At 45.1% G+C, this 17,915-nt stretch overlaps 1 protein-coding gene across 1 annotated transcript; it reads left to right on the top strand.

Moving 5' to 3' along the window:
* Window positions 1-962: 962 nt before the first annotated feature.
* On the top strand, window positions 963-17,202 carry LOC112236141 (intersectin-2-like; the record flags this gene model as incomplete). Its single annotated transcript, XM_042314446.1, has 11 exons — window positions 963-1,167; window positions 2,091-2,231; window positions 3,140-3,227; window positions 3,323-3,462; window positions 7,782-7,862; window positions 9,975-10,114; window positions 14,126-14,321; window positions 14,622-14,776; window positions 15,340-15,435; window positions 16,801-16,856; window positions 17,037-17,202. Coding segments are annotated over exons 1-11 (1,277 nt in total), but the record flags the coding sequence as incomplete, so codon positions are not given.
* Between the last annotated feature and the right edge of the window lie 713 nt (window positions 17,203-17,915).

Below are 17,915 nucleotides of genomic sequence, written 5' to 3'. Positions count from 1 at the left end.
TGCTGTGGTAGTCATGCTGGTCAAGTGTGCCTTGAATTCTAAATAAGTCACTGACAGTGTCCCCACCACCTCCATGCTTCACGGTGAGAACCACACATGCAGAGATCCTTCATTCACCTACTCATTCCTCCTTTCTATTGTTTTCGCTCTGTCTCGCTCTCTTTCTCTCTTTCTCTCTTTCTCTCTTTCTCTCTGTCTCTCTCGCTCTCTTTCTCTCTGTCTCTCTGTCTCTCTGTCTCTCTGTCTCTCTGTCTCTCTGTCTCTCTCTCTCTCTCTCTCTCTCTGTCTCTCTCTCTCTCTGTCTGTCTCTCTCTCTGTCTCTCTCTGTCTCTCTGTCTCTCTGTCTCTCTGTCTCTCTCTCTCTCTGTCTCTCTCTCTCTGTCTCTGTCTCTCTCTCTCTCTGTCTCTCTCTCTCTCTGTCTCTCTGTCTCTCTCTCTCTGTCTCTCTGTCTCTCTGTCTCTCTGTCTCTCTGTCTCTCTGTCTCGCTCTCTTTCTCTCTTTTTCTCTGTCTCTCTGTCTCTCTCGTCTCTCTCGTTTAATCTCTGTCTCGCTCTCTTTCTCTCTTTTTCTCTGTCTCTCTCTCTCTCTGTCTCTCTGTCTCTCTCGTTTAATCTCTGTCTCGCTCTCTTTCTCTCTTTTTCTCTGTCTCTCTCTCTCTCTGTCTCTCTGTCTCTCTCGTTTAATCTCTGTCTCGCTCTCTTTCTCTCTTTCTCTCTTTTTCTCTTTCTCTCTCTCTCTCTGTCTCTCTGTCTCTCTCGTTTAATCTCTGTCTCGCTCTCTGTCTCTCTTTTTCTCTCTCTCTCTCTGTCTCTCTGTCTCTCTCGTTTCATCTCTGTCTCGCTCTCTGTCTCTCTTTTTCTCTTTCTCTCTCTCTCTCTGTCTCTCTGTCTCTCTCGTTTAATCTCTGTCTCACTCTCTTTCTCTCTTTTTCTCTTTCTCTCTCTCTGTCTCTCTCGTTTAATCTCTGTCTCGCTCTCTCTCTTTTTCATGCTCTTTTCTCTCTCGGGCTCTCACAGGCAGCGCAACAGGAGCAGGAGCGCCAGCGGAGGGAGGAGTGGGAGCGAGTGAGGAAGGAAGAGTTGTGGAGGAAGAGAGAAAGAGAGCAGGAGGAGATCACTGTGCTCCGAGCCAAGAAGAAGAGTTTGGAGATGGAGCTGGAGGCTGTGGTGAGACAGATGGCCTAGCCATTAGAGCGTTATTATTACCCACACACCACACACACACACACACACACACACACACACACACACACACACACACACACACACACACACACACCACACACACACACATCACTCACACACACACCACCCACACACACACACACACACCACCCACACACACACCACACACACACACATACACCACCCACACCACACACACACCACACACCACCCACACACACACACCACTCACTCACACACACACCACCCACACACACACACACACCACACACACACACACACACACACACACACACACACACACACACACACACACACACCACCCACACAGACACCACACACCACCCCACACACACCACCCACACTTACACCACAACAAACACACACATACACCACCCACACCACACACACACACACACCACCCACACACATCTCACACACACCACCCACACACCACACACCACTCACTCACACACACACTCTGTTGACACAATGGTGACCACCCACACACACATCACTCACACACACACCACCCACACATACACCACACACACACACACCACACACACACACACACAACACCACACACGTGCGGCAGATGTCAGTGGGTCAGTGACCCTGAAAGGTTGGTATCCTAGAGCCGACAAAGTGAAAAATCTGTCGACGTGCCCTTGAGCAAGGCATTTAACCTTAATTCCTCCATGGTTGCTGGTGATAATGGTGACCCTGGCCATGACACCACTCTGTTGATAATGGTGACCCTGGCCATGACCCCACTCTATATTGATAATGGTGACCCTGGCCTTAACCCCACTCTATGTTGATAATGGTGACCCTGGCCGTGACCCAGGGTCAGCACGCACACACACAATTACATTAACCCCTGATTGGTGGTTGGTCTCCAGGGCAGCAGACACAAGCAGTTATCAGATGGTCTCCGTGACGCCCAGAGTAAGAGGCGGATCCAAAGAGCGGAGATCGATCTCATCAATCAGCGGAGAGATGGGCGTGCCTCCAAGATCAACACCCTGCAGACACAGTTTGAGGTCAGAGCCAATCCCTCCATCTGTCATCATTCCATCGTTCTAGCCCTCCATCACCACCCCTCCTCCCCTCAATACATCCATCCCTCCATCACCACCCCTCCTCCCCTCAATACATCCATCCCTCCATCACCACCCCTCCTCCCCTCAATACATCCATCCCTCCATCACCACCCCTCCTCCCCTCAATACGTCCATCCCTCCATCACCACCCCCCTCCCCTCAATACATCCATCCCTCCATCACCACCTCCTCCCCTCAATACGTCCATCCCTCCATCACCACCCTCCTCCCCTCAATACGTCCATCCCTCCATCACCACCCCTCCTCCCCTCAATACGTCCATCCCTCCATCACCACCCCTCCTCCCCTCAATACATCCATCCCTCCATCTCCACCCCTCCTCCTCAATACATCCATCCCTCCATCTCCACCCCTCCTCCCCTCAATATGCCCATCCTCCATCTCTCATCCCTCCTCCCTCAATACATCCATCCCTCCATCTCCACCCCTCCTCCCCCCTCAATATGCCCATCCCTCCATCTCTCATCCCTCCTCCCCTCAATACATCCATCCCTCCATCACCACCCCTCCTCCCCCTCAATACGTCCATCCCTCCATCTCCATCCCTCCTCCCCTCAATATGCCCATCCCTCCATCTCTCATCCCTCTATCCTTTCATCCCTCCTTCCATCTCTCTCTCCATCCATCTTTCCATTCCCAGCTTCCAATAATCTTACTCTTCTCTCCCTTCCTCGGCGAAAATGCTTGGTCAAATAAGGTTTACAGCAATAGTGGTACTGTACAATAAACAGGTGTCTCTTCTGTCCTCCAACACCATAGGATAGTGGGCTCCGGGGAGCCAGCCAGCTATAGGTTACTATAAATACATGTGTGTCTGTGTACCATAGGACTACCAGAGGAAACTGTGTCAGTTGGTTCCACAGCAACAGAGACTGACAGAGAGACTCAAGAACATGGGCTGCAACAACATCCCTGGTAAGCACACACACAGACACACACACACTGCTCTCAACATTCTCTCAACCTTGAACTCTGTGCTGATCTCCATGACCTCTGATCTGTGTTGGTAGCTGTGGCAATGACCTCTGTAGGTGGCAGTGTTGCGGAGAAGGGCGTGGTCTGTCGGAGGCTGAAGGACCAATTAGACACTCTGGAGAGAGAGACAACCCACAAGCTGGCCATGATGGACCACTACCAGCAAGACCTCAAGGTACCACTACAGACCACTACAGACTAGTACATACCACTACAGACCACTACAGACTAGTACATACCACTACAGACCACTACAGACTAGTACATACTGCTACAGACCACTACAGACCACTACAGACTAGTACATACCAGTACAGACCAGTACAGACCACTACAGACCCCTACAGACCACTACCAGCAAGACATCAAAGTACAGACCACTAGAGACCAGCTAAAACCTGGACAGACCACTAGAGACCAGCTAAAACCTGGACAGACCACTAGAGACCAGCTAAAACCTGAACAGACCACTAGAGATAAGCTAAAACCTGGACAGACCACTAGAGACCAGCTAAAACCAGGACAATGAACCTAGCTAGGTAAACAATGACCCTAGCTAGGTAAACAATGACCCTAGCTAGGTAAACAATGACCCTAGCTAGGTAAACCGTGTGTAAGATCACACACGTCATGTTAGCTAACGAGCCACTACACTGCATGAATCTGCTGGGAGCTAGCTAACATTAGGCTCTACCTAGCAAAGCAAACGGTTCTGGGATATGAATAATAACGTCATACACGTAACGTTAGCTAGGGAGCCAGCCAGCTAACGTTAGCTAGCTAGCTAACAGTATATTTTAGCTTGAAAGGAAACCACTTTCTGTCAAAATTGGAAATGTGTAATATCTGAAAATGTAGCTAGCTAACACTAGACTATCTTACCCAAATACATCATCATGCATGATGTACACATCTCCCTGTCATGAATGCCATGCCACTGTTGCCCTTAGTTTGAAGATGTAATCCAGAGACAGGTGTTTTCTCCATCTCTTTAGCTCTCATGCTCTAATTCCACTGATTTCATAACTTGATCCTCCAGAAAGTGGAGAGCAACACTTTTGCAGCTCCACTACACGATACAGAAGCCCTCTATATGGCAGACCAATCCGAACTCATCTCTCTGCATATCCGGCCCACTCATTATCTCAGCCAGTCATGGCTTGTGGGAAGGTTGCTGACTTTTTATGTGGCTAAACCAACAAGGCTCATAATTATTATTATTATTTTTCATATTAACAGATGGCAAGTCTGTTATTAAGGCACATGAAATGTCACATGTTCCAGAAGGCATTTCTGCCCCCCAAAACAACTTTATTTATCCATTTTATTTAACCTTTATTTAACTAGTTAAATTAGTCAGTTAAGAACACAGTCTTATTTACAATGACGGCCTACTAGGGAACAGTGGGTTAACTGCCTTGTTCAGGGGCAGAACGACAGATTTTACCTTGTCAGCTCGGGGATTTGATTCAGCAACCTTTCGGTTACTGGCCCAAAGTTCTAAGCACTAGGCTACCTGCCGCCTAGTTTCCTGAAACGGGTCACAAATGGGGCATGATCTGATCTTTGATCATGATTATTAAGTTATGCCTGGATCAACAATTACCATCAGGGTCATGTTATAGTTCAACCTGTCTAGATCAACAATACCAACAGGGTCATGTTATAGTCAGCCTGTCTAGATCAACAATACCAACAGGGTCATGTTATAGTAGACCTGTCTAGATCAACAATAACAACAGGGTAATGTTATAGTCAACCTGTCTAGATCAACAATACCAACAGGGTGTCATGACTCTCTCCTGGGTGAGGATCAAATGTGCCAGACCAGCTTGGAACATGGCTGACAGATAACCAGACCAGCTTGGAACATGGCTGACAAATAGCCAGACCAGCTTGGAACATGACTGACAGATAGCCAGACCAGCTTGGAACATGGCTGACAGATAGCCAGACCAGCTTGGAACATGGCTGACAGATAGACAGACCAGCTTGGAACATGGCTGACAGATAGACAGACCAGCTTGGAACATGGCTGACAGATAGACAGACCAGCTTGGAACATGGCTGACAGATAGACAGACCAACTTGGAACATGGCTGACAGATAGACAGACCAGCTTGGAACATGGCTGACAGATAGACAGACCAGCTTGGAACATGGCTGACAGATAGACAGACCAGCTTGGAACATGGCTGACAGATAGACAGACCAGCTTGGAACATGGCTGACAGATAGCCAGACCTACAGGAGGAGGAGAGTGGGGAGTTGTGCCGGTTTTGACACCTTAAGACCCGGTCATAAATTGTGTTCCCCAAAATGGTCTTTCTTTCCCTGCAGTATTGGGGAAAGAATGTGCTGTGTGTAGAGAGATACTCTTGCCGCCAAAACCTTTTTCTGAAGACAGTGAATATGAGGACAATATTTAATAGATAAGGTAAGGGTTACGTTAAGAATGGACCGTGTGGATCTAAAGAATAATCCTGTCATATTGCTTTTCATTTTGTGATGTCATTTAAAACTGTGTAACAAAAATACTGTAACTTAGGAAGGAAACACATTCTAGCTGTCAAGTTTCCATCCAATCTCAGACAATCACTGGTGAATCTGAGTATCTGAACACCTCCACTACCAGGAAGCTCTACAACTAAAAAGGACATTGTGACCTCTGGTGGACAAGCCCAGTTTGACAAAGAAGCCGAGCCTTACACCGAAGCCGAGCCTGACACCGAAGGGTGAACTACAACTACCCGTCCCCATAGAAGGGTTGATTGGTTCAATAGAGAGACGACAAACAAAGACATTACAAGTAAATAGCAGGTGGGAGGCTGAGTAGCTAAATATAGCTAGGATACCAGTAGACCGTGTACCTCGCCCCCCCCTCCTCTCGGGCACTGCAGATAGAGGAATGCCCACATGCAGAAATGCCCCAAATTGCAATCACACACTATTGTCCCTGGAGTACACCCACCCTGACAGACATCCAGAACCGCTACTCTGCACAGATGGGCCCGGCGGGCTCCAGAGCACGATGACTAGTCTGAAGGACCAGCTCTCCCAGCTCCATGGCAGCATCGCCCAAGCAGGTCTATGACAGGCTGCTAGACCTTAAGAACCGCCTGGAGACTGAGATCTCAGAGTACAGGAGACTGTTGGATGGAGAGGACCACAGCACTACCCAACTGGTTACCAAGACAATCACCAAGATGACCGCCGTGATCCGTCAGATCATTGATGGAACCTACCAAGATGTTTGCCGTCAACACACGAGAACACGAAGATGAAAAAAACATCTCCCTTGTAGGAGATGTCCCTCAGAATATGATCCTAATAATAACTAGTGAAAAACATGCTTCTTCCTTCCTGCCTTCCTTTATTTCGCTGCCTGTGGATTCCTTTAACTGTTATCTTTCTCCCTCTTCTTTCTTTCCACCCATCCTTTCCGTCCCTCCCTCCATTCCTCTCTCCTCTCCCTCCCTACCCTCCCTCTGTCTCCCCTCCCTCTCTCCCATCCCTCCATTCCCCTCTCCTCTCCCTCTCTACCTCCATTCCCTCTCCTCTCCCTCTCTACCATTCCTCTCTCCCCTCCCTCCATTCCCCTCTCCTCTCCCTCTCTACCTCCATTCCCTCTCCTCTCCCTCTCTACCATTCCTCTCTCCTCTCCCTCTTTACCATCCCTCTCTCCTCTCCCTCTCTACCTCCCCTCTGTCTCTCCTCCCTCTCTACCCCCTCCGTCTCTCCTCCCTCTCTACCCCCTCCGTCTCCCCTCCCTCTCTACCCCCCCCTCCGTCTCCCCTCCCTCTCTACCCCCTCCGTCTCCCCTCCCTCTCTACCCCCTCCGTCTCCCCTCCCTCTCTACCCCCTCCGTCTCCCCTCCCTCTCCCCTCCGTCTCCCCCCTCTCTCTCCCCTCCCCCTCCCTCCATCTCCCTTCCCTCTCCCCTCCGTCTCCCCTCCCTCTCTACCCCCCTCCGACTCCCTCCCTGTCTCCCCTTTCTCCCTCATCCCCCTCCCTCCTTCGTCTCCCTTCTCTCCCCTCTCCCTCGTCTCCCTCTCTCCATCTCCTTCTCTCTCCCCTCCCTCGTCTCCCCTCACTCTCTCTCCCCTCCATCTCTCTCTCACCTCCCCTCCGTCTTCTCTCCCCCTCCCCCTGTCTCCCTCTCCCTCTGTCTCCCCTCTCTCTCTCTCTCTCTCCCCTCCGTCTCCCTCTCTCTCTCTCTCCTCCCCCTCCGTCTCCCCCCCTCCCTCCCTCCCTCCGTCTCTCTCTCCCCTCCGTCTCTCTCTCCCCTCCGTCTCCCCTCTCCGTCTCCCCCTCACTCCCTCCATCTCTCTCTCCCCTCCGTCTCTCTCTCCCTCCGTCTCCCTCCCTCCCTCCCCTCCCTCCATCTCTCTCTCCCTCTCTCCCTCCCTCTCCCCTCTCTCCCTCCCTCTCCCCTCTCTCCCCTCCCTCCCTCTCCCCTCTCTCCCTCCCTCTCCCCTCCCTCCCTCCTCCCTAGTCAGTCGATATGGATGACTGTGTTCTACAGTCTCTTCTCTCGCTGCTGGGCTGTCTCAGTCAACTCTTCCTCCTTATCAAGGTTATTCTTCTCTCCGTCTGTCCCTGCATCTGCATATTTCTGTTTATCATTAGTTTATTAACTCCCCTTCTTTTTCCTTGCTTTTCCTCATTATTATATCAGTCCCTCATAGTGATAGTATTACTGATGAATACTTTGCTTAGTTTTTGTTTACATTTCGTTTCCATGTTGAGTTATAATACACACTGGTGGTTGTGTTGTGGTTGTATGATGGTTGTGTTGTGTTTGTATGATGGTTGTGTTGTGGTTGTGTTTTGTATGATGGTTGTGTTGTGGTTGTGTTTTGTATGATGGTCGTGTTGTGGTTGTGTTTTGTATGATGGTCGTGTTGTGGTTGTGTTTGTATGATGGTTGTGTTGTGTTTGTATGATGGTTGTGTTTGTATGATGGTTGTGTTTGTATGATGGTTGTGTTGTGGTTGTGTTGTGTTTGTATGATGGTTGTGTTGTGGTTCGGGTGTGGATATGTTTGTATGATGGTTGGGTTGTGGATGTGTTGTGTTTGTATGGTGGTTGTGTTGTGGTTGTGTTGTGTTTGTATGATGGTTGTGTTGTGGTTGTTTTGTGGTTGTGGTTGGGGTGTGGATGTATTTGTATGGTGGTTGTGTTGTGTTGTGGTTGTGTTGTGTTTGGGTTGTGGTTGGGTGGTGGTTGGGTTGTGGTTGTGTTATGGTTGGGTTGTGGTTGTGTTATGGTTGTGTTGTGTTATGGTTGTGGTTGTGTTGTGGTTGTGTTGTCCCCCGTGTAGCTTAGCAACACCAGGGTAGTGGGCTCGATTCCCCCGTAATCACTACTGTAAATCGCTCTCAATGAGAGCGTCTGCTAAATGACTAAAATGTAAATGTTGTGTGATGGTTATAGTTGTATGATGGTTATGTGATGTTGTGGTTATGTGATGGTTATAGTTGTATGATGGTTATGTGATGTTGTGGTTATGTGATGTTGTGGTTGTGTGATGGTTATAGTTGTATGATGGTTATGTGATGTTGTGGTTATGTGATGGTTATAGTTGTATGATGGTTGTGTGTGATGTTGTGGTTATGTGATGTTGTAGTTATGTGATGGTTATAGTTGTATGATGGTTATGTGATGTCGTGGTTATGTGATGTTGTGGTTATGTGATGTTGTGGTTGTGTGATGTTGTGGTTGTGTGATGGTTATAGTTGTATGATGGTTATAGTTGTATGATGGTTATGTGATGTTGTGGTTATGTGATGTTGTGGTTATGTGATGGTTATAGTTGCATGATGGTTATAGTTGTATGATGGTTGTGTGATGGTTATAGTTGTGTGATGGTTATGTGATGGTTGTAGTTGTGTGATGGTTATGTGATGTGGTTGTGTGATGGTTATGTGATGTTGTGGTTGTGTGATGGTTATGTGATGTTGTGGTTCTGTGATGGTTATGTGATGTTGTGGTTGTGTGATGGTTATGTGATGTTATGGTTGTGTGATGTTTATAGTTGTGTGATGGTTATGTGATGGTTATAGTTGTGTGATGGTTATAGTTGTATGATGGTTATGTGATGTTGTGGTTATGTGATGGTTATAGTTGTGGTTATGTGATGGTTATAGTTGTGTGATGGTTATAGTTGTGTTATGGTTATAGTTGTATGATGGTTATGTGATGTTGTGGTTATGTGATGGTTATAGTTGTATGATGGTTATGTGATGGTTATAGTTGTATGATGGTTATGTGATGTTGTGGTTGTATGATGGTTATAGTTGTATGATGGTTGTGTGATGGTTATAGTTGTATGATGGCTGTGTGATGGTTATAGTTGTGTGATGGTTGTGTGATGGTTATAGTTGTGTGATGGTTATGTGATGTTGTGGTTATGTGATGTTATGTGATGGTTATAGTTGTGTGATGGTTATGTGATGTTATGGTTGTGTGATGGTTATAGTTGTGTGATGGTTATGTGATGTTATGGTTGTGTGATGGTTATAGTTGTGTGATGGTTATGTGATGTTGTGGTTGTGTGATGGTTTAGTTGTGTGATGGTTATGTGATGGTTATAGTTGTGTGATGGTTATGTGATGATTATGGTTATAGTTGTGTGATGGTTATGTGATGTTATAGTTGTGTGATGGTTGTGTGATGTTGTGGTTAGGACCTGAGGGAGCGGCAGGGGAAGCAGCAGGCTGTTCTGGAGGACCTCTGCCGGGTCAAGGAGCTGAAACTGAGAGAGATGGAGAGAGGGAGAGAGGAGGAAAGAGAGAGAAAGAGGAGGGGGGATGAAGAGGCTGCCAGGTGAGTCAAAAACACACTAAACGTCCAATATACTGACCGTTGTATAGTTCTACATTCGGTCGTTATTTTTTATTTAACCTTTATTTAACTAGGCATGTCAGTTAAGAACAAATTATTATTTTCAATGACTGCCTAGGATCAGTGGGTTAACTGTCTTGTTCAGGGGCAGAATGACAGATTTTTACCTTGTCAGCTCAGGGATTTGATCTTGCAACCTTTCGGTTACTAGTGCAACGCTCTAACCACTAGGCTACCTGCCACCCCATCAGTAAACACAGCACTGATCTGTATTTGGTCTACAAAATATTTTCTCCGGGATTTAGATAGATGTGTTTTTGAGAAGTTCAATCAAAGCTTTCTAGTGTCCTTCAGCAGTGGGGTCTTCCTATGTTTACCAAATGAAGCATTCAAGGAAAAGAACACCCTCCCTACAATCAATAATGGTGGAGGATCGATAGTGCTGTGTTGTTGCTCTTCTGCCTCTGGTACTGGGACCATGAAATCAGCAGATTATCGAGGTGTTTTGGAGTGCAATGTTCAACTCAGTGTCCGAAAAATGTTCTCTCTGTTGAAGCTTGTGGACTTCAATGCACAACACATCAGCTGTATGTGACCAGGCAACAAAAAAAAATTCAATCTGAACCTTCATACCATAACCGCTACACACAGCCTACATCATTGTCACCGTATTACCTAATGTCATAGTCAATGTCAAGTAAAATTTTATTGGTCACATACACATGGTTAGCAGATGTTATTGCAAGTTTAGCGAATAGCTAATACAGTGCATTCAGAAAGTATTCAGACCCCTTGACTTTTCCACATTTTGTTACGTTACAGCCTTCTTCTAAAATGGATTAAATACAAAAATAAATCCTCATCAATCTACACACAATATAATGACAAAGCGAAAACAGGTTTTAAAATTGCTTTTGCTAATGTATTAAACATAAAAGCAAAAATCCCTTATTTACATAAGTATTCAGACCCTTTGCTATGGGACTCGAATTGAGCTCAGGTGCATCCTGTTTCCATTGATCATCCTTGAGATGTTTCTACAACTTGATTTGGAGTTCACCTGTGGTAAATTTAATTGATTGGACATGATTTGGAAAGGCACAAACCTAGCTAGCTAATTAAGGTCACACAGTTGACAGTGCATGTCAGAGCAAAAACCAAGCCACGAGGTCAAAGGAATTGTTCGTAGAGCTCTGAGACAGGATTGTGTTGAGTCACAGATCTGAGGAAGGGTACCAAAACATTTCTGGCACGTTGAAGGTCCCCAAGAACTCAATTTAAGAAGTTTTGTACCACCAAGACTTTTCCTGGAGCTGGCCTCCTGGCCAAACTGAGCAATCGCTGGAGAATGGCCTTAGTCAGGGAGGTGACCAAGAACCCGATGGTCACTCTGACAGAGCTCCAATGTTCCTCTGTGGAATGGGAGAACCTTCCAGAAGGACAACCATCTCTGCAGCACTCCACCAATCAGGCCTTTATGGTAGAGTGGCCAGACGGAAGATACTCCTCAGTAAAAGGAGCATGACAGCCTGCTTGGAGTTTGCCAAAAGGCACCTAAAGACTCTGTCTGATGAAATCAAGATTAAACTCTTTGACCTGAATGGGTCTGGAGGAAACCTGGCGCCAGTGCGATCCCTACGGTGAAGCATGGTGGTGGCAGCATTTACCAGGATCGAGGCAAAGATAAACGGAACAAAGTACAGAGAGATCATTGATGAAAATCTGCTCCAGAGCGCTCAGGACCTCAGACTGGGGCAAAGGTTCACCTTCCAACAGAACAATGACCCTAAGCACACAGCCAATACAATGCAGGAGTGGTTGCAGGACAAGTGTCTGAATGTCCTTGAGTGGCCCAGCCAGAGCCCAGACTTGAACCCGATCCAACATCTCTGGAGAGACCTGAAAATAGCTGTGTGGCAATACTCCCCATCCAACCTGACAGAGCTTGAGAGGATCTGCAGAGAAGAATGGGAGAAACTCCCCAAATACAGGTGTGCCAAGCTTGTAACGTCATACCCAAGAAGACTCGAGGGTGTAATCGCTGCCAAAGGTGCTTCAACAAAGTACTGAGTAAAGGGTCTGAATACTTATTTAAATGTGATATTTCATTTGTTTATTTTTGTGTACATTTGCAAAAATGTATAAAAAACCTGTTTTTGTTTTGTTTATGAGTTAATGAAGAAAAAAATAAATGGAATCCATTTCAGAATAAGGCTGTACCTTAAAACAAGTTGTAAAAAGTCAAGGGGTCTGAATACTTTCTGAATGCACAGTAAAGGGTCTGAATATTTATCTAAATATGGTATTTCAGTTTTTTTTATATATTTGCAAACATTTCTTCAAATCTGTTAGGGGGTATTGTGTGTAGATTGATGGGGAAAATTTTATTTAATATATTTTAGAATAAGGCTGTAACGTAAATACCTTCCGAATGCACTATAGCACTAACACATTAGTAAATCATTCAAGCACTTTAGCAGTTACACCGAAAGGACCCTTTGACTATAAATTAATAAAACCAAAAGCTTACCTTGGAAGAATTCCAGTGCTGCCATAGTCAGCTAGCTAAGTAAAAGTGAAAAACAATACTACAAAATATAGCTAGCTCTCTTTCGTCCCCTCTCTCTTGCTTACCCTTCATTTTTGAGGAAATGCATTTTTTCAAAATTGTTCAACTATTGTCCTTCTCCCTCTTTGAGTCAACTACTTGTCACATTTTACTCACTGCAGCGCTAGCTAGCTGTAGCTTATGCCTTCAGTACTAGATTCATTCTCTGATCCTTTGATTGGGTGGACAAATGTCAGTTCATGTTGCAAGAGCTCTGATAGGTTGAAGGACGTCCTCCAGAAGTTGTCATAATTACTGTTAGTCTATGGAAGTGTGTGAGAACCATGAGCCTCCTCGGTTTTGTATTAAAGTCAATGTACCCAGAGGAGGACAGAAGCTAGCTGTCATCCGGCTACACCATGGTGCTACTCTACATAGTGCTGTTGAGGCTACTGTAGACCATTGCAAAACAGTTTTAATCAATTATTTGGTGACATGAACATATTTAGTATATACAGTACAGTTGTAGAATAATAGTGAAGACATCAAAACTATAAAATAATACATATGGAATCATGTAGTAACATGTAGAATCATGTAGTAACATGTAGAATCATGTAGTAACATGTAGAATCATGTAGTAACATGTAGAATCATGTAGTAACATGTAGAATCATGTAGTAACATGTAGAATCATGTAGTAACATGTAGAATCATGTAGTAACATGTAGAATCATGTAGTAACATGTAGAATCATGTAGTAACATGTAGAATCATGTAGTAACATGTAGAATCATGTAGTAACCAAAACAGTGTTAAACAAATCAAAATATATTTTATATTTTAGATTCTTCAAAGTAGTTACCCTTTGCCTTGATGACAGCTTTGCACACTCTTGGCATTCTCTCAACCAGCGTCATGAGGTAGTCACCATTTAAATGAACAGGTGTGCCTTGTTAAAAGTACGTTTGTGGAATTTCTTTCCTTCTTAATGCGTTTCAGCCGCTCAGCTATGTTGTGATGAGTTAGGGTTGGTATACACAAGATAGCCCGATATCCACATTGTGTTATTTCATAGTATTGACGTCTTCACTATTATTCTACAATGTAGTAAATAGTACAATAAAGAAAAACCCTGGAATGAGTAGATGTGTCCAAACTTTTGACTGAATATTTATTTGATTTTTTACTGCCTATTTGTCCCCTATTTTCTGATTAATTCCGATCTCGTCCCTGCAACTCCTCAACAGGCCTCTGGAGAGGCGAAGGTCGAGTCATGTGTCCTCCCAAACATGACCCGCCGCGCTTCTTAACACCCGCCTGATGAACCCGGAAGCTAGCTGCACCATTTCTCATGTTTTCGCTGAGGAATCCTCCCCTTCCCCTTCTGAGGAGCTTCCACTGATGCTCAGTGTACACGGTGTCTGTGTGTGTCCTCTCATCAGACAAGCCAAGCTGGAGGGAGAGAGGAGAGAGGAGGAGGAGAGGAGGAGGCGAATTGAGCCGCAGGAGAGAGGAGGACGCCAGCATCCAGTGCTGAATGCAGAGAGTTTATTAACCCTGACCTCCTGCAGAGCCCTGTACCCCTTCAGCGCACGCAACGCTGACGAGCTCAGCCTGGACGCTGACTGTTTCATAGTGGTACACACACACACACACACACACACACACACACGCACACACACACACACACACACACACACACACACACACACACACACACGAACACGCACACGCACACGCACGCACACACGCACACACACACACACACACACACACACACACACACACACACACACACACACACACACACACACACACACACACACACACACACACACACACACACACACACACACACACACACACACACACACGAACACACACGTGTTAAAGTGGACTCCCACTGACACCACTTCAACTCTGTTTCCCATGATGCAGGTAGATGATGAGATGGTGGGGGAGCCTGGTTGGCTGTGTGGTAGTTACCGTGGGAACAGGGGCTGGTTCCCCCAGAGCTATGCTGAGAGATGCACCACCCCCCTTGCCTCTGACCTACTGCCCCCTTCCTGTCCAACACTACCACCCAGCCCGGGGTAAGAGAATGGAACCATCACAACATTCTGTTAGTCCCAAATGGCAGCCTATTGCCTATTTAGTGCACTACTCTTGACCAGGGCCCATTGGGTTCCACATTAGGGAGTCATCCGGGACTCAGCCTGTCTCATGTATTCTCTAGGTCTCATCTCCTATAGAGATAGATACAAGTCTGTATCATATTGGCAACATTGAGGCTAACTCCATTTGTTCATTTTCTTCTTCTTCGGTGTTGGAAGCGTTAAGCTAATACAGGTGATTAACCTCCACCTGGGGTCCTGAACCAAATCCTGTGTCATTCATGTGTTGTGGTCACGAGATGGTGGCAGTGATACATCTTAAAGCTGTTTACAAAACCAGCTAACCCAATTTGAAGAAGCAGCCAATGCTCTGATAATTGGCTGATAGTGCCCATCCCATAGGAATTCCCACCCAGTTGACTACTTTAAAATGGTGGAAGCCTTCAATGGGCATGTCCTAAAACGGGTTCTATTCATCTAGAGTCCTCTATCTCTATGCATGTCTCATGTGTCTTAATCTGTCCTAACTTCCTGTTACTCAGACTTCCTGACGGAGAGATTGCAGGGGCAGGACGGATCCCCGCCCCCAGCGTCACCCCCATCAAAGACTCCTCCCAGGAAAACAACACACACACAGAGTAATGATAAACACACACACAGAGTAATGATAAACACACACACACAGAGTAATGATAAACACACACACACACAGAGTAATGATAAACACACACACACACAGAGTAATGATAAACACACACACACACACACAGAGTAATGATAAACACACACACTGATATAGGCACAAATTACAAACATGCACAAGAAAGCATACATATAGTTTGCATGTACACTAAGAGTGTTATCTATATACTACACTGGGAGTGTTATCTATATACTACACTGAGAGTGTTATCTATATACTACACTGGGAGTGTGTGTGTGTGTGATGTCTACATCTATATACTACATTGAGAGTGTTGTCTATATACTACACTGAGAGTGTTATCTATATACTACACTGAGAGTGTTATCTATAGACTACATTGAGAGTGTTATCTATAGACTACACTGAGAGTGTATGTGATGTCTACATCTATATACTACACTGAGACTGTTATCTATAGACTACACTGAGAGTGTTATCTATAGACTACACTGAGAGTGTTATCTATATACTACACTGAGAGTGTTATCTATATACTACACTGAGAGTGTTATCTATAGACTACACTGAGAGTGTATGTGTTGTCTACATCTATAGACTACACTGAGAGTGTTATCTATATACTACACTGAGAGTGTATGTGTTGTCTACATCTATAGACTACACTGAGAGTGTTATCTATATACTACACTGAGAGTGTTATCTATAGACTACACTGAGAGTGTATGTGTTGTCTACATCTATAGACTACACTGAGAGTGTTATCTATATACTACACTGAGAGTGTTATCTATATACTACACTGAGAGTGTTATCTATAGACTACACTGAGAGTGTTATCTATATACTACACTGAGAGTGTTGTCTATATACTACACTGAGAGTGTTGTCTATATACTACACTGAGAGTGTTATCTATATACTACACTGAGAGTGTTATCTATATACTACACTGAGAGTGTTGTCTATATACTACACTGAGAGTGTTGTCTATATACTACACTGAGAGTGTTATCTATAGACTACACTGAGAGTGTTGTCTATATACTACACTGAGAGTGTTATCTATAGACTACACTGAGAGTGTTATCTATATACTACACTGAGATTGTTATCTATATACTACACTGAGAGTGTTATCTATAGACTACACTGAGAGTGTATGTGTTGTCTACATCTATATACTACACTGAGAGTGTTATCTATAGACTACACTGAGAGTGTTGTCTATATACTACACTGAGAGTGTTATCTATAGACTACACTGAGAGTGTTATCTATAGACTACACTGAGTGTGTTATCTATAGACTACACTGAGTGTGTATGTGTTTTCTACAGACCTCTATACACCGCTGTTGATGAGTTGGAGAGCCCAGATCCCAGCCAGCTAGAAGGTCAGTGTATCTCTTTATCCCTCATTCAGTTTCAGCCAGAGTGTGTTCCAAATGCTCTGGTCAAAAGTAGTGCACTATATAGGGAATAGTGTTTCATTTGGAACGCACTCCGGTAAAAGGTTGCTGTTTGATTATTAGAAGATCTGTTGTTTCTCACCAAGCTGTGTTTTGTCCAATCAGAGTTCGTGGCCCTGTTCACCTATGAGAGCCCGGAGGCAGGCGACCTGACGTTCTCTGAGGGGGATGTAGTCATGGTAACAGAGCAGGAGGGGAGTGGTGGAGGGGCTGCATTGGAAACCGGACCGGAGTGTTCCCTTCCAACTACGTCAAACCCATGGAACCAGAGGTTAGTATCCCCGACCCTTGATCCTTGACCCTGACACCTGGCCAGTTTTTGGGGTAAGTTACTATTGACAGTAACTCGTCAGGTTTCAGCTGCCATTAAAAGTAACTTGTTACATTACATTGTTGCTGTGGAAAGTAACTTGTGACATTACAGTGTTACTGTGGAAAGTAACTTGTGACATTACAGTGTTACTGTGGAAAGTAACTTGTGACATTACATTGTTGCTGTGGAAAGTAACTTGTTACATTACATTGTTGCTGTGGAAAGTAATTTGTTACATTACATTGTTGCTGTGGAAAGTAACTTGTTACATTACATTGTTACTGTGGAAAGTAACTTGTGACATTACAGTGTTACTGTGGAAAGTAACTTGTGACATTACAGTGTTACTGTGGAAAGTAACTTGTTACATTACAGTGTTACTGTGGAAAGTTTTGTGTTACATTACAGTGTTACTGTGGAAGAAACTTGTGACATTACAGTGTTACTGTGGAAAGTAACTTGTGACATTACAGTGTTACTGTGGAAAGTAACTTGTTACATTACAGTGTTACTGTGGAAAGTTTTGTGTTACATTACAGTGTTACTGTGGAAAGTAACTCGACAGTCGTTACATTACTTTTGCGTTACCAAAAAAACAGAAAACCCTCTGAAATGCCATGGTCGTTGTCATGCCCAGCGTACCGCCTTAGGAAGGCTTGCCTACTTAGAAC

Source organism: Oncorhynchus tshawytscha, unplaced genomic scaffold, assembly GCF_018296145.1.
Source record: "Oncorhynchus tshawytscha isolate Ot180627B unplaced genomic scaffold, Otsh_v2.0 Un_contig_4797_pilon_pilon, whole genome shotgun sequence".
In the NCBI taxonomy this organism is placed as follows: Eukaryota; Metazoa; Chordata; class Actinopteri; order Salmoniformes; family Salmonidae; genus Oncorhynchus; species Oncorhynchus tshawytscha.
This window is presented reverse-complemented; position numbering and strand designations above follow the sequence as displayed.